General features: G+C 44.1%; 1 protein-coding gene across 1 annotated transcript in view; it reads left to right on the forward strand.

Annotated features, from left to right (window-relative positions):
* The first annotated feature begins 3,174 nt into the window (after positions 1-3,174).
* MAP1B (microtubule associated protein 1B) overlaps positions 3,175-22,474 on the forward strand; it is a 71,880-nt gene continuing 52,580 nt past the window's right edge. The window contains exons 1-2 of the mRNA XM_075410674.1: positions 3,175-3,470; positions 8,130-8,231. Of these exons, the coding sequence (XP_075266789.1) occupies positions 3,290-3,470; positions 8,130-8,231 (283 nt within the window). The 5' untranslated portion in view covers positions 3,175-3,289. The remainder of the gene's footprint in view (positions 3,471-8,129; positions 8,232-22,474) is intronic.

Consider the following 22,474-nt stretch of genomic DNA (forward strand, 5'->3'; position numbering starts at 1 on the left):
AAGACATATTCCACAGTCCACGTGAGTTTTGCTATTCCTTCTACCGAAGTGGCACATCTGTGTGATGTAGCTGCAGCTAGGAAGCTGGCATCGCTTTCCAGCACTGAGGGCCACATGACACTGAGTCAGCTTTCTCCAGCACCTCGCCACATTTCACCCAGCAGCGCATCTGTTGACATGGTCTGTATTGCAGAATATAAGTGGGTTTCCAGATAGAGAAAGATGGTGACAAACAAAGCTACCCGAGTGAGATGCCGACAGGGCAAGTCACAGTGTGAGGATGAACATGGAGCTGGGAACCTGCAGCTCCCTCAGAGACACATCCAGAGGTTAAAGCATCTTTTCTTGCCTCACTTCCATCTCAGATGAAGCAGCACATGCTGGTGAATAGATGAGGGCAGAGCTCTGCATCCCTTCAAAGTTTAGCACAAGACCATTTTCTTCCAAAGGCAGCCTCTTGCTGTTAGGCTTTTAATGTGCGACACACCTCCCAGGCCAGTTTGACTGTAACAGTTTACCTTTTATCATATCACGTTCTAGTTCTGTATTATTTTACAGCGCAATATAAAACAGAGGACCACCTGAGCAGGCTATTTCAAACGTATCTGCATTGTGTGTATTACCTGCATGCAAGGATTTTCTTCTTTGATACAACACTTTCTTTTCACCTCTTACTTTTCAAAGTCACGGGCATATTTTCAGTCATGTATGTCTTGATTTTTTCTTAAAATAAGAAAGTGCTAAGAAGCACACATAATGCATTTTGTGCACTGATGTGCATGTCACACATTTAACCTGCTGTGCTTGTGAGGCAAGAAATTGTTTTATCTCTATGTCCAGGAGCCACTGCCAGTCTATCCTGCAACCAGTTAGCAAGTCCCCTTGGCAAGCCCCTTCCACCCTCCAGAGGCCAGCCACTCTTGCTGGTGATTGAAATGAAAGCACATCCCAAAGCTACGTATTGCTGTGGGAGAAGCCAGGAGCTGGCTTTCTCCAGTAGGCACCACGCGGACAGTCTTGAGGGTATCTATCTTGAGAATAGATTGTTAGGGTGGGGGTCACATGGGACATGGCCACAGCGGAGCGGACATTATTTCTAGATAGGCATCTATACTACCCCATGGAAACTGCCAGGATCAACGAGGAAACACCAACGTCACATCTGGGCTCAGATGAACAGTGGTACACAAAGAGCAATGCTCTGTACCTACGAATACCTCGCCAGCTTTAGAAGAACTGCTGCTAGTTCTTCTGCAACTACGCCACTGCACTTGTTCTATCAGCGGTGCCAGTTCTAGTGAAGAATGAGCACCGTTGCTCTTTGCCACTCTGTCATCTCAGCTGCCTGACAGGGCTGTAAAAATACTTGTCTGCACTCTACAACCTTCAGACTAGCAGCAGCTCAGAAAAACAGTCTACTTTGGATGAAACATCCAAATGCATCACGCCGCACTAGTCAAGGCTCTGAATGCTGTATGTATGCAGAGAAACTATTTATATTAAAAACAGTAAGTGCTATAGGCACGTACAACATTACGGACCAGCACCTACAACAATGGTGCTTCCATCTTTGTGGGTGCCTCTAGGCAGGCAAGACAAATAATTCAGTAATGACAACCTGAAATGCATGTTAATTAGAAGGAGTCCAGCGTGCCCTGGAACAAAGTACATATTCTAAGAAAAGAGGACTGATGTATCAGTTTGTCCAGGCAAGCACTCCATGTTTCTGAGCAGCAGGCAGGGAATTTGAGCAGTCAGTACTGGAAGGAGCTGCACACAGAAGTGTCTTCTCAGTCAGGGACCAGAGAAAAAGACATTTTATCTTGATAATAAAAAAGGGAGAAAGTTATTTTTGCCATCCAAGCAGCATATAAACTGGCCCTCCACGTAAGATCTAATAATAAATACAGCTGTATTTTCATACATTGCAAACGGTGCGATTTATTTGCACAGTTCATTAATTACAAAGAGATGAAAGAAAAAGAAGTTGATCCTGTACGGCCATAAGGATGGGACAGACTCTTATGGGTTGTTCTCGCTAATGGTACATCAGGGAATAGAAAGGTGGACAAGAATAGCTAAGAAGCTGAAAACATTTATAACAATGGGCAACATACAGACTTTCCTCCCAGTAAAGGGCAAAAACCAGGCTATAAATGTTTATGTCCTTTCCTGGGTCACAGTGAGATTTCTCCCACACCACTTCAGCCATATAAACAAAAGGCTGAGTGTAAACCAGTGCCTTGCTTCTGTCAGTGAAGCTAGAGGAACATCTCAGAGAGGCTGATTTATCTGACTGCTCTACCCTATTTCAGGAGAGGGTAAAAATACTTCTAGGAGGTGATTGAATTTATCTCTTCAGCAGGTCTCAGCGAGTGCTGGGGATCAGATATTTGACTTTTATGTGGAGAGGAATGAAACCTTTGCTTTTGCAATTGCAGATGTTTTCTGGTACTACTGCTCCCTGGAGTTGCTTGAAGCTGGTCAAAACTCCCAACACCCTAACTTCTGGAGCCTTAAGAGCGTGGGTTTCAGCAGCTTGACCAAAAACAGTGCTTTTTTTGGGTGTAACTCATGTACCCACGGGCCCCGAGTACGTGCAGGAAGGCTGTGCCTGAAGTCTGTCACTAAGCGAGGCGCCTTCAAACGCAACAAGGTAGCGAGAACATTCAGACGGCTGGCTGGGTGCGGGGAGGGGGGGAAGCACGACCCTCATTCTGCGGCAGCGCTCCAGCGAGACGCAGAAGGGACGGGACCCTCGGCCCCGGGCAGCGGAACCGCCTTCCGACCCCCCGCCGGCGGGGCTGCGCCCGGAGCCCCGAGGCCGGCTTCCCCCCGAGGAGCTCAGCGGGGCATCGCCGCTCCGCGGCCGGGAGCCCCCCGCCCAGGGCCTCGGGGGGGGGAGCGGAGCCGGGCCCCGGTGACGGCGCGGAAGGGCGCGGGGGGGACCGAGGGGTCCCCGGGGCCGCAGCCCTCGCCGTCCCCTCGGGGCGTTGCTCGCCCCCCGCGTCCTTCCCGCTTCCGGGGGCCGCCGCGGGGTGTGGGGGGGGGGGGAGTTTGCCGCAGATGACATCAGCCGCGGGTGTTGGAGACGGCGGCGCGGGGATGCGCCGGCTCCCCCCCTTCCTCCTCCTCCTCGCCAGGTCCCTGCCCTGCACCGTCCCCGTATAAAAGCGCCGCCGCCTCCCCGCCCGCCTTCACTCCCTCCCCGCCGCCTGCGGAGCGGCCGCCGAGCAGCCCTTCTCCCCTCAGCGACCCGGAGCCGCGGGGCGGAGCGGGGTCGGCGGCGATGGCGACGGTGGTGGCGGTGGAAGCGGACTCGGAGCCGTCCTGCAGCATCCCCAACCCCACCTCGCCCTCGCCCAGCCTCTCCCACCGCTTCCTGGACGGCAAGTTCTACCTGCTGGTGGTCATCGGCGAGCTGGTGACCGAGGAGCACCTGCGGCGGGCCATCGCCAACATCGAGAGAGGTGAGGCGGCGGGCAGCGCCCGCAAACACCCCCCGTCCCCCCCGTCCCCGCACACCCCTGGGCGCGGACACGCGAGCCGCCGACTCGCGGTCTCCGGTTCTTTATTCCGCCAAGGTCCCGCCGCAGCCCATCCCCCCCCCCCGCCCCCCCCCAATCCCCGCTCCCGGTGGGGTGCGGGCCGGAGAACCGCAGCGGGCTGGTCGCCCCCCGCTCGCCATTGCTGGCGCCGGGGCGGGAGCCCCGCGGCGCGGCCGAGCCCGTCTGCCCGCAGACACCGGCGGGTGGGCGTGGCGCGGTCCGCACTGCGGTCCCTATGGCAGCCCGGAGCGGACAAAGGGCGGCCGCCGCGCCGCCGCCGAGCGCGGCTCTGGGGCCGGCGCCGGGGGCTGCGGGGCGGCTGCTCGCCGCAGAAACGCCGGGCCCCGCAAGCGGACCGCTCCGGCCGGAGGTCGGGGCGTTCTCTGCCCGAGCGGGAGCGCAGCCTTTGTGTCCAACTTCGGGCGCTGGGACTCGGCTGAAGAATTTTTTTCAGGACCCAACCTTTATATGCGACTATATATATACATATATATATATATATATTTCAATAAAGCAAAACCGTATGGGTAACAAGGCTAATACCAGAGTGCTCGGCCTCGTCATTGTCCGGCCGCGGGGCTGCTTGGACGCGCTGTTTGGTTTGTCCTTTTCCGCGATACGGGAGGGTATCGCGAGTGAAAAGACCGTTTTGTAGGTTCTCGTTGTGGTTTCTGATACAATAGATTGCGGGGTGCATGCGGGGGGGGGAGGGGGGGGGGAGGAAACGCCCCGTTGCAGTAACAGTGGCATGGAGCACAAAGAAAAATATCGCCGGACCCTATACTTAGTTAAACTCGGTTGATACCCGATTTTGGAGCGTATATTTTTGTTCTGGGCTGGTGAAAGAAGAGATTTCCGAAACCTGCCATTGTTAGGAGGAGACCCTGGAACGGGGAGTCGGCAGCAGCCTCGTCGTGTAGGTGTGGTTCAGCAGTCCAGCTAGGACTTCGTTTGCCTCTATTGTTGCTTTCTCAAGCATTGCTGCTTTAGCTGGCAGTTTCTCTTGATTCTTTTCTCACGATTGTTTGTGGTAAAGGGCTGCCTCATCACAGCTAACCAGCTTCACTGTGACCTGTTCATCTTTATCGCTACCATTGTCTCCTAGGGACAACTACTGAGGCAGATGCTTTGTCATTCAGAGCCTCTTCAGCATTGCGTTTCCCTAATTCTACCTAATTTTTGGTTGTGCCGGAAGTGAATTGGCTGCATTTTAATTAAATTATTAAGAATTATAGAGCAAATGGATAAAACTTCTGCCCTCAAGACAGCTGATGTCATCCTTCCTCTGAAGAAATGCTCTTCAGTCTCTTCTTGAAGCTTCTATTGTACAGTTGCTGCTGCATAGCTCTGTTGCTGCTACCTCCTGCCACTGAGCGTAACACCCACTTACAGTTTTAGACATTCAGAGGGAACGCTTTGGCCTTTTTATTCATCATTTTGGATTAGAAGTCACCTCGTGGGTCCTGGTGTCAGACGGTCTGCTTGAGATTTTGCCTGCTAGGAAAGAACAGTGATTGAATTTTGAGGTGCATTGTTCTGGATGAGGACACTGGGAGTCTGAAGCTCCACCTGCGTCAGGCAAATATGGTCTCAACTAATCTCTTTCTCTTTGCAAAGTGTGCTGTAGTCTGGAAAAACCTGCTTCTTTCAACCTTTATTCTCAACAAGAGCCTGAAATGTGTTTTGGGTTCTTGATAGCTCTCCCTTGCTGTCTTCTCTGGTACATCTCATGAGTACCATCACTGAAAACTGTGGATTCATGCGCCAAACTGCAGAGCAACGTGTCAAAGAAAACATCTGCTGATAACACATCAGTGGCGTGATGCTACGCAACCTGGTGGAATGCAGAGTCATTTCTTAATATATTATGAAGAGGGAATGGCGTGACGAGATGCATTTTCAGTAATTACATTTGGGATGCGACTTTGCTAAGGGGAAACTGCTCCAACCCACCGTCCACCAAAAAAGGGGGGTGAAGAAGAAGCTTCAAGATTTTTCCACTGATTTGGCAGATGCTACTGGGTGTGCCCTGCCTGCTGTCTGATCAGCTGTGTGTAGTGGCGTTGCACTGCTAAGACTGCAGGAAGAAAGAGATAGCTCCAGTTCAGCCATGCTTCCAGTAGTTACATCCGTGCTGTTAGCGATCTACATCATTGGATTGACCTTGGATTTTAGTTCCAGATTTACCTCTGCTCTACCCAAACCTGAGTTGGTTACATAATGCATACAATACATTATGCTACTTTATAATGTACATGCATAATGTTTTGCAACCAGACTGCTGAATCATGCAGCTGCAGATTTGGGATATTCTATCCAAGTCCCACCTTCAGCTTCTAGGACTACTGTGTGCATGGGATGTCTGGGGTTGTTTTTTTTTTTGTTTTGGTTTTTTTTTTTCTTTTTTACTCCCCTGCAGTTTATTTTGCGTTGAGTCCTGTATTTTGGACATTGCCTGGCCCAGCAGTCTTGACTATGCCTAACCAGAATCTTATCCCCATAGCAAATTTGTATTCACAGCAAAAGCGGCTAGGTATGGTGGACAGGCCCGATCATTAGCAGCATTGCTGAATCATAGTCCATATTGCTTAACAGACCTCCGGAAAGCTTTGTAGTCTCCCCACACAAGCTTGATGTCAGAGGCCAGAGAGCTGTTTATCTTCTAGCTTCTTGAAGTTCAGCGCTCATTCATTCAGTGTACTTCAGCTTCGTGATCTATGTCAATTTACAAGTCATAGTTTTAATATGCACTGTAAGTGCATGTTATTATATCATCTTTACGTTCTTGCTCTTAAATATTCCAACACCTGGAAGACATTAAAGCCTGCTGGGCTGTATTAGTCTGCCAAAACTACGCCTGAAAAATGCACCATATGGCCAAGAGATTTTTTAGAAATGAAAGTAAGGAGACTTGTAGAGGAGACTCACTGCCTATGCCTCTGAACAGTGATGCATCAGTCAGGAAGTGGAGGTGGCTGGTTATAGCTCAGTTATTTTTTTCTTGGGTGGTTATGAAACACAGAGGCAATACTGTATTTCCAAACTTCGTTAGAGTTTCCAATGGCAGCTACTTAATAGCTGGTAGCACATCCCAGTAGTAAGCGTCCTCCTGCCTGGGCTGGGATGCTGACAAGGAAAAGCCCTGGATGAATTCTTCCTCAACAGGCTTCAGGCTCTTGAAATGCATATGTTCGTATTTGCATGGAGAACCTACCCAGAGCTGCAATGGGAGACCACAGATCTGGTTTCTCTGCTCTGCCCCCTATGCCTCCTCCTCATCCTTCAGCCCTACAACAAGGCTTCTGCCAGCACGAGTCCTGATGTTTCTGCTGCCTTGAGAGAGACTATAGCATGGGAGGTAGCACTGACAGTAATGTTCACAGCCTGAGACCCTGACAGAGTTACCAGAAGTGTTAGTGCTAGTCTCACGGTGAGGGCTTGGCCACACACCTCTTCGAGTATCTCCTCGCCAAACCACAGTGATTTAACTCAACAATTTCATCCAAAGCCATGGTCAGGCGTGTGGGGAGGGACCACCAGACACTTCTTCACCTGCAGTCCCTTCTGCGTTTGCCAGATAATTTGCGTAAGTCTAATCATGTTCTTCAGGAAAAAAAAATGACAATAATGTTGGTGTTCAAAATCACAGCCTTGCCTGGACTTACCTGTAGTGCAACTGCCTGCTCATTATTTTTCAGAACAATTTCAAAACAAGAAAATTATAGAAAAATGTGAAGTATGTTCTCCTGGTTCTTCTGGGGTTTTTTTATTTAGTCATCAAAATCTTACAGAAGGAAACTATACATTTTGTCTTTTGGCTGCAATGATTTTTTTTTTCTTCCCTGGTCAAATTTCAGTCCTTAAAAATGTGTTTTGGAATAGTACATTTTTTGATCATATATATGTCAAGTGTCTCACTTTCTAAGTAGCCGGGGGAAAACCAGTAGGGAATAGAGATGTGCTGTTTAGTTTTTACAAGAAAAAAGATCAAGCATAGCATTTTAAAACTCAAAACTAGAATTTTGATGCTTCATAAATAAAAGATCACTTACATTTTAATTTAAAATATGGGATGCTTCAAAGCTTTTGAATCAAGAAGTCAGCAATTTAATACTTTGTGCTTAAATATTAATTTGCGACTTGCTAGGTGGTGCTGTCTTTTTTTCTCAGGGGGACAAATACAATGGTCCTGCAATGTGACTAAAGTGTCCTACTAGTGACTCACTCTTTCAGTTTAGAAAATCTGTATATTGCTATTTTAAAGTCAATTCAGGGACATCGGTAGCTTCTCATAATGTGGCTACCAGGAAGTGGGAGCAGCAGTCCTGAAGCTGGAGCCTTAAAGGATGGTCACCCCTTGGAAGGGCAGATTTCCTCTTGCTTGTGACTAATTCTGGTTTAGAGTGCTCCTTCTGAGCAATCAGCACTTTCCAAAAAATAGCTGTGTGCCTTGAAAGGAAGAGGGGCTGGGTTTAGAATTTAGAAATATGCAAATAATATGAATGCAAATAGAGAAATACTCAGTTAAAACTTCCAGTGCTCATATGTCAAGCTAGATGTGTTTTGTATTTTGAATTTTAGGAATCCGATCATGGGACACAAACTTGATTGAATGCAACTTGGATCAGGAACTGAAACTTTTTGTGTCTCGCCATTCAGCTCGATTCTCTCCTGAAGTTCGAGGTGAGTTTTTGGAAGTGCTTGACAGTCTTTTTCATTTGTTTGTTTGTTTTTAAGAGCAGAATTAGTAAATAAACTCTAGAATTGTATGGCCCACTTGCATTTGTGATTCTTTACAATTAATAATTTTTTTCCTTTATTTTAAAATACGGCTTGAAAATTCTAATTTGTTTTTTAACTTTCTCACAACTCATCTTGAAAATAATTAGCCTTTTGGGTTAGCTTCGTGTATATCACCATGATTACTCTGGTAGTAGATGTTAGTTTTAGGGCCACATTAAAGTCAAGTAAAACTCACTTTTTGACTGAACAGTTTGTTTACATTGCACCGATCTAGTAGTCCCAGAGACTGAAGCTTATTGTGGTAGGTAAAGTGCATACAAAGAAAATAACCTGAAAGGTTAGCTCTGCAGTTTGATAGAACCAGAAATGGTGTCACAGTTGTTGTGCAAACACGGCTCAAGTCCCGTGTTTCTTCTTGGTATGAAAAGCTGAGGGGTAGAGGGCCTATCTTGACTCACAAGGAACTTTCTTTGGCCTGTATGAGGAAATTAGACGTTTACAGGGCTCGTAAGACTAAATCTTTTTTTCCGCCTTTTCTTCAAGCCTGTCGTTCCTTTAGAGGATTCATACAATAAAGTAATATAAAACAAAAAAATCCGATTTTGTGAAGTGTAAAATTTGATTTTGTTCAGGTTTCATGGGAACCAACTGTTTGGTAAGTTTTCTAATATCTCATTACTTTAACACAAATGCTTGAGTGAGCATGGGTGCAATTAATCACAGTTTTCATGTAAAAGTATGTAACCTTCTCAAAGGAGCAGAGGTTGCTTTCATTGGTGAAATCATTGTGGTCATATGAACATTGACTAGTACAGCCTAGTACTGATGAGGGTTATAAATTCAAGCTTCAGGGACGCCTCTTAAGTGTGGTGAAAAAGGGCTATGAAATGTTGTACTGTGCTACTACATGACATTCCTATGGTCAGCTGCTATACACAGTTGACGAAGATCTCCTGGTGTCTTGCTAGCATGACAGCATTGACCTGATGTTTTCAAGTAATGTACAAAAGTGTCTTGTGTAACTGATTCTTCTTCTTGCGGCATAGGTTATAGCAGATTTTGCTGTATCTCTTGGTAGTTATAGAGAGTAAAATGTTGCCAGAGTTAAGAAAAAAAATATACCTCCAAGATTCTTCCCCTGGTTTGAAAACCAACAGAACCAATACAACAATCCTCAGTGTGAAGATTTAGTGTCAAGACATGTAGTTCCTGATTTACATGGAAGTATACACAGGCCTAGAATACACGTCTTTCATTTTAGTTAAATGTCATGAAGCCATTTCAACTTCTAAGTGACTTGTTTTACAGAAAGGGTATTCTGAAAAGTGAAATTAGTAGGATTTATCTTTAAGGAATGCAAGATGCAATTCATCCTGTTTTTAACATGTATGTGTTTTACTTTAAAACTTCAGGGAGAAAAAGGATCCTGCGCTTCCCCTTTAGCAAAAATACTCCAGCATGTCTAGTATTTTTTGCTGTCTTGTTTAGATGATACATCCTGATACCATTGCATGCATTAAACCAAAGCAAATACTCTGCTTTCATATGATACGTAAAACAAGATTATGCACCCCTTTTTTCAACGAAAAGATTATAGAATCCTCTAGGAATTTTTCTCTAGGAATTGTATTTTTGGTTGCTTTTTTCTTGTTTGTCTAGACTTGCCTGTTTAGTCTGTCATTGTGTTGAATTACAGCTTAATTGCATGTGATTTGAATTCATCAACATCTCTGTGACAAGCACTAATGAATGTGTTTTTCACCACTGCTCAATCTTTAAACAATAGACTGCCAAAAATCTATGTTGAAAGAGCATTAAGGGAGCCTGAAACTTGGATAAAGGGAACATCCAGGAATAAAGCTAGCCCTCTTGATCAAATTCTTGTCTAAAATTTTGTATAGAAGGCCACTGGCACCTCCAGAATACCACTGCACGGATCAGAGGATCATTTATTTTGATTTTCTTCTGTGGTTCTCCGATGTTGAATCTGCATGAGGCTCCTTTGTATTCTCTCTACTGTTTGGTAGGGAGAAGGGCGTTTTGTTGACATTTGCTAATAAAATTTCAGACTGTTTGATTTCTATTCCAACACCCAAATGTTGAATTTTGAGTGTTTAACCAGTGAAATGGTCGGCATTTATACTGAAGAGATGATTTTAAGTACGTATTCCCTTATGGTCCCAAACTCAGAAATTCTGCAGGATTTGGGTAACTAGGTGACCTTTTGTCCAAGGATGGTATTCATCTAAGGTGACAGGGTAGTCTGTGGGATGTCATTAAACAGCTTTTTTGTAGTCTGTTGAGACTGAACTCTGTTCAACTCGCACGTAGGGACAGTTTACTCTTGAGGAAGAACAGTCATCTAGTGTGTCTGCACAGCTCCTAGTGTAGTCAGGTCTGACTGCTGACTGAAGCCTGTTTGATTATAATGTTTAATTATGGTAATTGCAGTGCTGGCTCAGTACATGTTTGTGTGCTTCTGAAAGCAGCTCGAGGATACGCACAGCAGCAATGTGAAGGGTAGGACCCTTTCTCCAAAAGGAAGCCTGGAGGAAATGGGGCCAACCCTGTCCCCAAGCCATATGCCTGCAATGTCGAAGGACAGACGTGCAAGAGAATGTCTGTCAAAGCATTCGTGTGTTTTCACTTGAGCAATCTGAGGTCTAATCCTTCTCCCTGTGTGGTGAATAGCAATGTACATATTGATACTGCAGGGAGCATGACCAGATCCCAACACTCTTTTTGTGCTCTTTTCAAGGGAATGGATTGTCACAGTGGTATTGTGCATCCTATATTCAGCTGTTGGGCAATTTATGGATGATTTATGGTTCCTGAAAAATAGGATTCAGAATGGAAATGCCAGCAGATCTTTTCTGATACTTTGTAAAGCAGCTGAGTTAGCAGACTCCTTAATAATACCAAATCTCGCAGAGATGTTGTTCTCAAGTGCTGGTGAAAAATGAGTGACAGAGCTTATTAACTGGTTGCCAAGACAACAGGCAACATGACTTAAAATGGGTACTCCAGTGCCTGCCTCTGTTTTCTCTATCATGTACTGATAGCTTCCATCTTATGTTAACACCACAAGGACAAAAAAAATTTGAAAAATGAATTGTAACATATACGTGCTGGAAAAGGAACTTGTGTATCGGGTAGAAAGGCAGAGAAGTGGAGAGTCTTGGAAAGAGCTCTGTTGACATTGCAGCTGTACCTACCAATCTTTTTTTCATTAAAAAAAAAAGTTTCAGCTGCGTAAAGAAGCTTCACAAAAGGCCAAGTAAATGGGTTTTGGGTTGGGAGTGGGGTGGGAGGGTGAAGCTGTTGAGGACCCTTTCTGTCAGATTTCCACACCTGCCGTTTTGTCCCTCAGCTTCCACCTGGGGACACTTGACTGTTGCATTAGTGTGTATTCAAGCCCTTGTCTAGAAGAAAAAGGTGTTATTTAAATAGCTGTTCAGTAGCTAGTCACCTCTAACCTTCTAAAAAATACTGCTCAAGCAGTGCACTGTGGCTATGTTGTCCTGTTGTTACGAAGAACTTGTATCTGTGGAAGACACATTTCCTATCTGAGTAGTACCGGGAGGTCTCCTGTTGCCCAGAAGTCAGCAGCTGGTGACTGCATTGTCTTAAGTGAGTTCTTCCTTACCCGTGCCCACGATGTTACTTTTGCCAGTCTGCCTGTGGCCGGGGGGATCTTGGCAAAGTGTGAGACATGTTTGGTGTCCCCTTAGCAGCCACCTGCATCAGCAGCAGTAAGGGCTTGCCTCCTTAAGGCTTCCTAAAGAAGGTCATTGCTCTGTACGACTGTCATTACCGCAGAAATCCTGGACAGATTTCATTCTGAAAGTTACCATTTTAAAAGTTACTGTTTAGGACTGTTAGCATCCTGTGGAAAATTTTTGGATCTGGGAATTTTGGTCATCAATGCCCACAGCTCCATACTTTGCCAAAATCGTGTATATTCTCAATTGCCTTTGTCAAAGCAGATCTAAACCCAGTTAGTATCACTTCTAGTAGCTTGCAGTGTGAGCTGATGGAATTGGTGGTAAAATCCTAAAGGGCATGGTTTTAGTGCTGTCTTACTGAAAACTGCAGTTCATCAAAATTTGTGAAGTAAGAGGACATAGGTACTTGAGCAAAACCTATCACTTACAATGAAAGAAAGAGAAAAAAGCCAAGAAGTCAAGACCAGATTTCTCAGCTGGTATCATAGCACCATCACTAAGTGCCTAGGCATTAATTTTGCTTAAAATCTCAAGTAGTCTGGTATGCACATTTAGGGACATCCTATAAATATGATTCTTCAGCTATTAGAGACCGTGATAGCTGGAACAGCTCTTGAGTGGAGTCATTTTAGCTCGTTGTGTGTTTGGAGAGGTTAATTTTAGTTGGCTGCCAGACTTGTTTTGTGTTTCAAAGTGTTTGTGCCTTGGAAGAAAGAAAATGGAGGCAGAATAGGACTTGGACAGGGAATGGAGCTGACTCACGCTGCTGCGGCTGTGAATGGTGTCCCCGCTGGGCCCGGCTGCCCGCAGCCCCGGGCTGCAGCGGTGGGACTGCCTAGCGGCAGGAGGACCGGGAGCCCTGCTGTCCTTGCAGGGGCAATCGGCCTCTCACCCGCTCGCCGGCTTTTTTTGGGTGGGATGCTAGGATTTTGGTGGCTTGGGAGAGGATTACAGTGTAACAGCTGATGCCTTCGGGTACATGAATTGTCAAAGCCTGGCTTTCTTAGCCCTAATCAAAATTCCAGAGACGAGCTAATAAGTGACTTTATCTTTTCTTCACTGAATAAATTTTTGCACTTATGTGACAGGCACTGACTTCCATTCCTGCTTTTTTAGGAATGATTTCAAAGAAAATTAGCATGAATTTACATTCCTGCCAAAACACTGGTACCTGCTGATGCTAAGCTGTTAGCGTGAATCAGCGAAATGACTGAGAGGTTATTTTTAAATGCCTTGTATCACAGGTGCGTACAATGAGTTCAATGGTCTTGGAATAGCCCGTGTTTTATGGGAACAGGTATTTGAACTGTGTGAGGCAGCTACCAGAGGCATGAGATTAAGTTAGTTGCGAATAATGATAGAATTTTAACTCCGTTATGAAATTTGAATCCCCATTCCTCTGTATTAGAATGATAATTCGGCATACCTAATGGTACATTCACAAGGGTTATTTTGTTAAGGGTTATTTAACAAAAATTTACAGGATTATAGTTCCTAATTTGACCCTTATGAGACTCCTCAATCTTTCTTTACTAAAATTTTGTGTATGTGGGATATCTGAAACTGAAGACTTTAACAACATTTTAGTTTGGACCCTTGCCCAGTATCATTTACAGGTGACCTACCTCTCATCTCTTTGATCATGGCTTTATAATAAATGTTTAACCGGAACATCATTGCCACTTTTTTCATCTAATTTCTGGTTGTCGTGGGCAACATTTTTCTCAGATGTCTGTTTTCTCCCTTTTGCTAAGACTTATCTTTTTTTTTTAATTGCCTGGGTTTTCTGTTACTTTCTGCTACAGTGTATCAATCACTTGAGAGAAATATTAAATGTTTGTAACTGGACTTCAGCATGAGAAAAGAATTGATCCAAAGGCCGCTGAAATAATTGGATTGGGTTTTGGATTAGAGGAAATACTATCTAGTATTTTTAAGGAAGAATAAGGACCAAATTTTCACATAACTAGGGAGAAAGTAAACGTTTTAACTTCTTTCTTGCCAGATAAAAATGGTGCTTTATTTGCAGTGAGTTGCCTACCACTGTACTCAGTAATAGCACCAGACCCAGGGAAGAAGAGTTGAGACACTGCTTGTCTCTAGACTGAGTGGAATGGGGAGCACATGTTTATCCCTGGTGCCAGCTGTGGAATGAGAGTTGCCACTGTGGCTGCTGCTGTCAGCCTTGCAACAGAATGAGGAGCTCCAGCTGACATCTACCTTGCAGAGAAAAATAGATGTGTTAGTGTTGGCCACAGATCCAGGTTCTCCTATCTGTAGACTACTTGGAGTATCTCATAGTACCTCACAGTCTCTATGAGTAGGTGGGGAAGATACAAACTTTAGTCAGTAATAGTCACAGATAGAAAGCTGGATAGTTCTGTAACAGAGGCCCATGCTTTTGCACCAAACTCCCAGGTCGTCCCACCAAAAAGATGTGTTGGTTACTTTTGGCTTGTAGTCACGGGTGGCAATCTGTTTCTACAGTCGAGAAGAAAAGCCATTGCTGCTGATAACCTGGGCTTGCATGCTGTCTGTGTCTGCAGCATAGACTCATAAGTGGAAAGACATGACTCTTCTGGCTTTTCTTTTTTGGAATTAGTTGGTGTATGATTCACAACTAGTTGCTGATACAAGACAACATTAAGTTTAAAAAAATCGTATTAAAATATAACTAATTAGGAAACATTTGTGTGAATTTCAGTATTATTTTGATGTTGCAACTTTATTTATTTTGATACTTGGCAGCTTGTCTGTGGCAGTGACATGAGTCACTGTCCTGTATCCCCGTCTCCTGTATAGCTGTATGTGGGAGATTCCGACCATCAGAACTCTGGGAAGCTTAGCATTGTATTCAAAACAAACAAACAAAAACCCACAAAGAACCTCCGAAATCAAAAAACCTCTTCCAATGAGATATGCTATATTCTTAGAGTGTGTAATCTGAATTATTCTAATCAGCTATGGAGCCTTTCACCTGGAAGCCAACTCTGCCCTGCCAAAGGCAGCCTTTGGAAGCTGTCCCAGTCTTACAGCCATTCTGTAGCTCTTCTAGAGAAAAGACAGATCCCGTGTCCTGAGTCACAAATAAGATTTTCTAGGTCTTGTAAGATCTTCATGGTGGATTGAGTTCCCTCCCCTGCCTCTGAGAGACTAGAAAGAGCAAAGGCAAGAAAACTCTGTGGTCAAGATAAAGATGAATTAACAGATTTTTAAGAGGAAAAAAAATAGGAAAGAAAGTAAAGGAACTAGCTCACCACCTCACACAGGCAGACTCCGAATAACAGATGCCTTGGAAATTAAAACCCCATCTTCTTCGCCTACTCCAGCTTTTGTTGCTGAGCATATTATAGGGTCTAGAACATCCCTTTGGCCAACTTGTGTTAGCTGTCCCAGCTTTGTGTCTTCCCAAATTCTTGTCCATCCCCAGCCTACTCAGTGGCGGGCAGAGTGGGGCAAAATAAAGCTTTGATGCTGTGCAAGCACTGCTCAGCAACAGACGAAACACCTGTGTGTTATCAACACTGTTCCAGACACAGATCCAAAACGCAGCACCCTGCTGGCTGCTGTGAAGAAAGTTAAGCCCATCCCTGTCAGAGCCAGTAAACTCTTCTCAAAAGGGTTATTTCTTAATATTCATATGTGTATCCATTAACAAGAGCCGGACTCTAGCCTTTGATGAGTCCTTTCAAAAGACTATCAGGAAAGGACTCAAGTTTCCTTGGTCACTGTAAGTGTGAGGAAGTTGGTGTAATGAAAACTGTCCTGGACACATGGGACAGACAAGACAGACTAGATAAATATTAAAACAGGGAAGAGGAAAGCCTTGCTTTTGTCTTTTTGTGTTTGTTGTGGGTTTTTTTGTTGGCACCATTGTTGAACTTCTGGAAAATAAATATGGTATGAAGACTGGCAGACCCCCTAGGAAGAGAGCCCAGCTAGAGAGGTCTTGCTTCTGATCATTTGGCTCTGAAACATCCAGCACACATCTTGGCATGGGTATTATGGCCAACCAGCATGCTTTCTTGACCTCACGCTGTTTCCTGACATTTTCTTCATCTGCCAGAACCTGCATGGAGTTTAGACAGGCTCAAAAAATGAATAAAAATTATTTTCTGTGTGAACAGTACTTTAAATAGGTACAGAAGGTAATGCCTTCAGGAGTGTCTCTGGATAGGATTTAATGCTTCTCACAAGCTAATAATTTAATGGCATTACTCATCATCATTTGTCTAGCACTATTGAATTTTTCAAACTTATCATTGCTAGCTGCAAAGCTCAGATTCTGAAAGTTCATTAGACTTGGAAGATTTAAATATTTTTCAATACTAATTAGGTGTTTTGGTACATTTAAAATTTTCTAGCAACTTCATAAATTGTAATCTTTTGTGCACTTTTTCAATAATTGTATTACTAAATGCCATTCTTTTTACGTTTCACAGAATCACAGAATCACAGAATGTTAGGGGTTGGAAGGGACCTCTGTGGGTCATCTAGTCCAACCCTCCTGCCGAGGCAGGGTCACCTACAGCAGGCTGCACAGGACCTTGTCCAGGCGGGTCTTGAATATCTCCAGAGAAGGAGACTCCACAACCCCTCTGGACAGCCTGTGCCAGTGCTCCGTCACCCTTAGAGGGAAGAAGTTCTTTCTCATGTTCAGACAGAACTTCCTGTGCCTCAGTTTGTGTCCATTGCCCCTTGTCCTGTCGCTGGGCACCACTGAAAAGAGTCTGGCCCCATCCTCCTGACACCCACCCTTCAGATATTTATAAGCATTTATTAGGTTCCCCTCACAGCCTTCTCTTCTTCAGGCTGAACAAGCCCAGCTCCCTCAGCCTCTCCTCGTAGGGGAGATGCTCCAGTCCCCTCATCATCCTTGTAGCCCTCCGCTGGACTCTCTCCAGTAGCTGCTCATCTTTCTTGAAGTGGGGAGCCCAGAACTGGACACAGTACTCCAGATGGGGCCTCACTAGGGCAGAGTAGAGGGGAAGGAGAACCTCCCTCGCCCTGCTGGCCACACTCTTCTTGATGCACCCCAGGATGCCATTGGCCTTCTTGGCAGCCAGGGCACACTGCTGGCTCATGGTCAACCTGTCGTCCACCAGGACACCCAGGTCCCTCTCGGCAGAGCTGCTCTGCAGCAGGTCCGCCCCAAGCCTGTACTGGTGCATGGGGTTGTTCCTCCCCAGGTGCAGGACCCTGCACTTGCCCTTGTTGAACCTCGTCAGGTTCCTCTCTGCCCAGCTTTCCAGCCTGTTCAGGTCTATATATAAAGAAACTTGAAATGGTTGTTTGCCTGTTTTTTATTTTGTCCTACAACATGCATTGCAGGATCAAATGAAAAACATACCACCTTTCAACAGAACACATGGATGTCACCAAAAAGAAATCCAAATGGAGACGATGTATTATTTAAGTGACTCTTTAAAAGTAAGGATGGGCTTCTTTGATCATAGCACTGTCTCAACTGCATAAATAGTTTGGCTGCACCAATTGTATTCCTGAAGGGTGTCTACTGGGAATAGTTGCTCTGCACCTAACAACTCTTTATACCTATTAAAGCCTGTAATTACAACAAGAATTACCATTTGTCTTCCGGTTTCGTGGGATAATGTCATTGTATGTCAAGTAGGGGATTATCATGTGGAAGAAGACCATGCCAACATTCTCATTTTGTGTTGAACAGGAGGATCTGATAGTATTAATCTGTTAGGAGGAGCTGTTGAGTGGGGGAGACCCGTTCACTGGGTTATGCTAATGGGTGTGGGTCCTCCACAACCATTTATAGACAGTAAGCACAGAAAAGAGGAGATGCAAAGCATTCAGATTTTCTTAAACGGTATAGACTTGCTATTCAGCCGTTGAATAGTGTAATATAATCATGCGTTAGAGCCATATCTAGCTAAAAAGGTGTAGTTTTGACTTCTGAGTTGTTTCATGGCCTGTGTGCTCCCTTTGTAATTAAATTGGTTTAAACTGAAAGCAAATTCTGGGCCAAGGAATCAGTTTCTTACAGTGAATCTGGAAGAAACTTAGAGAATTAGATTATTTTGCAGGTCTCTACTTTTTTTTTTTTCACACAGCATGTTATGTATTTGCAGAGTTGACACGTCTCTTAACTTTCAGTCCTGGTGTTGGTTAGTGTGGTATGTTCAGCCCAGGGCAATGTTCTGGTCCTGGCATGGTAACACAGTACAGCCCCATGCAGGTGGAGCCCCAGATTTAAGTTCCTGGGAGCTGACTGATCTCATCAGTGATGGGCCCCTCAGAAGACCATCAGGAGGGTCTCATCACATCACTATTTACCTTTGCCAGAGCTCTGAGTTGGCAGGGCGCTACTGCTGTGTTTCAGAGACAGCTTCGCTGTCTCTGCAAGAGCAGTTTTTACATGGACAAAGTATAGATAAAAGGCTTTATTCTGTGACACTGATATCCAAAACTATTTTTCCCATTTTTCAGATTTATTTTTTTATTTCTTTAGTTTATTTTAAACATTATATCATATTCCCTCTACTTTCCTAAAATGAGTGAAATGCTGAGTTTTCATATTAGCAGATGTTTTCAACACTACAGAGAAACTTGTGTTCATCCTAAATGACGCTTAGTTTTCTCCCTTTCCCCATGCTGTTCCTTCTGCAGCCTTCCTATATGTCACAGTAAGTCACAGTAATTTAGTGGCAAAATGTGAATGGCATCTTGTCAGTACTGGCACTTCCAGGCTTTGCTGCTTTTCTTGGAGCCACACCACAACTCACAACCAAGGAACGTTTACTTTTTTGAGAGATGAGTTTAGAAGAAGCTGGGGTCAAGGAGGTCTCTGCTCACAGATGGTGTTTTGTATTTTTTTCTCCTACTTCTGACTTCCCTCTGCTATTAAATATATTGGAGGTTACCTCTGGCAGTTCCAGCATTTTTGTTGGTCTTCCTTTTGAGCAGATTGCTGCCTCTTTGTCAGTGATTATTACCTTAATCTAGGCAATGATCAAACTAGATCTAGACCAAAGTCCTTTCTGAACCCCACCAAATATTACTCCGTGTACTATTCCGTGTCTGTGACTTATTTGCAAAGATGGACACCCTCAGAGAGTGTTAGGTCAGTATGAGACCAACTCTTTTTCATTTGATAGTCTAGGTAACCTGGTTGTTGGCTACGTGCGGACTGAACACAATAAAGAAGTCTCATCAACAGTCACTGGGGAAAAAAAAAAAAGAGACGTTTTCAAACCAGCAGAGATGTAGCTTGTGTGGATATGCCTTGGCATAGTACTATGACAACAGTTACTGCTTTGTAAGTGGGGTAAGGGGACAGATATTCTCTGCTGAGATGACTATTTGCGATCAAATCACAAATTGGCTGTGTAAAGCTTGGAATCATGGTTGCTATAGCTGCAAGCACAACAACAAACAGATGCACTGCTGAGTTTGATGCTTTTTCAGATTTTAGCGTCAAAGGTTTAGACTGAATATTCTCACCAAATATTTAAAGAACTCTTGAGAGTCATTTTGAGGAAGCATAGGAAAGTACGAACACTCTCAGTCTTGCAGCTCTATTCATATTTTCTCATTATCTGTGATGTTTTTGAAATTATTACTATTTTCAAACATTATCCTTTTCCAGTACAAAATTATGCTGTAATAATATACTTCAGGTTCAAAGCTCTTTCCCACCCAAGTTTCTATATAAAATTCAGCATCATATCATGCAGTTAAAACTACTTGATTTAAAAAAACTTGAAATAAGCAATTAAAAAACCCCCCAAAACTAGACACGCTAATGTCCCACATCAATGTTTTCATACCCTTTCCCTTTTTTGGAAGTCGCTTGCCATGGAACTACGCTCCCTCGTGCTCTTTTGCCAGTAGGTGGCATTCTCAATACCCATACTCGTTGCCGTGCCGTAAACGAGCACAAACTAAAGTCGGTATGAATACTTCTGTACTGTTTTTAGGTCATAGTACTTAATGTGAGACATATGTTGCTATTTTGCTCTGAGATCTTGCTTCAAGTTTAAATTTCAGACGATTCAGCTCTGTGAAGGACGAATCTCTCAACGTGATATGAGCTCAGCAAACTACGGATCTCTCATAGTCAACAGAGGAAAAGCAGAGTATAGCTCGTGCAGGGTGCGAGCTCTCTGAGTTTGAAGACCACAGATAGTGATAATTTATGAAAATGCTTAACATTATATTAACTCTGCAGAAGCCAGTAGGGAGAAAAGCAAGAATGTCTATTATATATACAACTATATTTCTGCATAAATTAACACATGCTGTAGATATAGCTGAGGAAATACTTGTTAAATCAACCTTACAGATCATGTGTTCTGTATTTTCAGGATGTCTCTAACAGACTTGAGCTTCCCCTGTTTTGAAGCTGCAATATAACCACACCAAGACATGCAGTAGTGCCTCCTTTCCCATGCTGAATTTGGAGCACAGCGTGGAATAAAAGACCTGAGACCTAAGCAAGTAGACTCTGGCTCACTTGTCGAGTTTAGTATATCTCATGTTTTTTCCCCTGTCTCAGTCTGTGCTATGACTGTCTGTTAGGAATATAGGAATACAGTAGCATGCAGTTTGACAAAGCATTTCAGTATTGTCTGACTAAAAATTTCTTGTTCATACAAGTTAAATCCCAGTGTGGCCTTTTGCGTTTCTTAGGAAGAAAGGAAAATAAAACCATGGCTTTTTAAGTGACTGCAGAACACATGATGTATCCTAAATCAAGAGAACTGAAGTTTAGTCCTGAGCTTTGCCCCTCAACTACATAGAGACTGACTGTGGCTGTCACATTCAGATGCTGTGGACAATCCTTGATCTGGATTGTTCAGTTGCAGGGACATAAAGACAATTCATTCTTTTTGTCTTGCTTCAGCTTCACATCAAGGACTGCTCTGCCAAGTGTGCTAGTAGGAAATCTGATGTCAGTGACTTATGCATCGTGGTCTTCATTAGAATTCCAAATGAGACCAGCAGCTCTCTTCAAATAAGCTACCAGCCAGATGTTAGAAAGTAATCATTACAGGGATCACTCAGCTTGATTTGAAAATAACACTAAAGAAGAAAAACTGAGATGAGCCATTTGCCAGTTTGTGTAACTCCTTCAGATTCCTGAGTTGCATTAAAAAAAAAACCAATGTGAGGACCATTTTATGAAACTGAACACCTGCAGACATCTGCATGGGCAAAACCTTTTGATATATGCAAGTACTGGTAAACGGAGATTCAAATACTTTTCAGTTGATTTAATTGTGAGCAAAGTAGCAGGGCTCTGGATGCTCGCTGGGAGAAGCTGTCACCACTCATTAAAAGATACCAATGCCAACAACAACAAAAAAAAACCCCAAACCCACCCAAAAATATAGGCAGCAGTTTATCTTAACTTGTGATTACTACATCAGTTTGACATATTTGGCTTTTAGCCAATGTAAAATATGAGTAATTTTACTGAAAACAGAAGGGTGTATCTAGATCTACCCCATTCTATGTTAGGACAGCATTGGAGTGCTGTTGATGAAATGCAGTTAGTAGATCCCATCTGTAGAAGGTTGGAGGGCAGTGATTGTGGGGAGCTGGTCTATAGTTTGTAACATTGTTCCACGTAAATTGAAATGCAGCATTCCTGGGTTGCTCCGGTACCGCTTGAAATAAAGCCCAGCAATTCTCTTCTGTGGTTTCCTTGCAAGTGTGGGCAGTACTGAGACTGGCAATAAATTGGCTGACTTCCATTAGACCTAAACCTCTGTAGGAAGCTGAGTGTTTGTGCAGAGTGTAAGCCAAGCTGGTGAAATATTGTCTGTCATCCCTAACAAAGCTCCGTCTCAAGTGGGAGTGAAATGCTGTTAAGTGCTGCCGCGTGTCTGTGGAAATGTGTACTTTACTAAAATCTTCTTGCCAGTCCTAAATCCAGGAATGCTTACAGGGTAAAAGTTAAAATGCTGTGGGGAGATGAAACAAATGACGTTTTGATTACCCCTCCAAGTTTGACTTAGTGACTGACACAGCCTTCTCGTCCTTGGGGAAAAGTGGCAAGGAGTAGTCTTTTGCCTTTTTTCACCTCTGCTGTGCCATCCCCGCCTCGGCACAGCTGCTTATCTCACGGTTGAGGCTTAATTAGAAGACTTTGAGGCTGAAGTTGTGGAAGGGAATTTAAATTGCCTCTGTATGGATTGGGATCTGGTGGAGTTCATTAGCATGCAGGTGGAGTCTGTGTGTGTCTCTGCCTCTCCTCCCAGAGCTGGCGAATTCCAGGCATTGCCACACTCTGGCAGATCTGTTGTGCCTTATGGGCTTGGCCCACATTTTCATATTAGCACAGTTTAATTAGGCAAGGAGAGATTGCTGTGTCTCCAGAATGATCTACAGATAGATCAATATTTATTAGAAATATTCTTTCAAAGAAGTGTCTGGTCTGTTAGACAGGTTTGCTCATTCAGAAGCCCTAGAGCCATTTAAGAA

This window comes from Opisthocomus hoazin, chromosome Z (genome assembly GCF_030867145.1).
Source record: "Opisthocomus hoazin isolate bOpiHoa1 chromosome Z, bOpiHoa1.hap1, whole genome shotgun sequence".
NCBI classification, from domain to species: Eukaryota; Metazoa; Chordata; class Aves; order Opisthocomiformes; family Opisthocomidae; genus Opisthocomus; species Opisthocomus hoazin.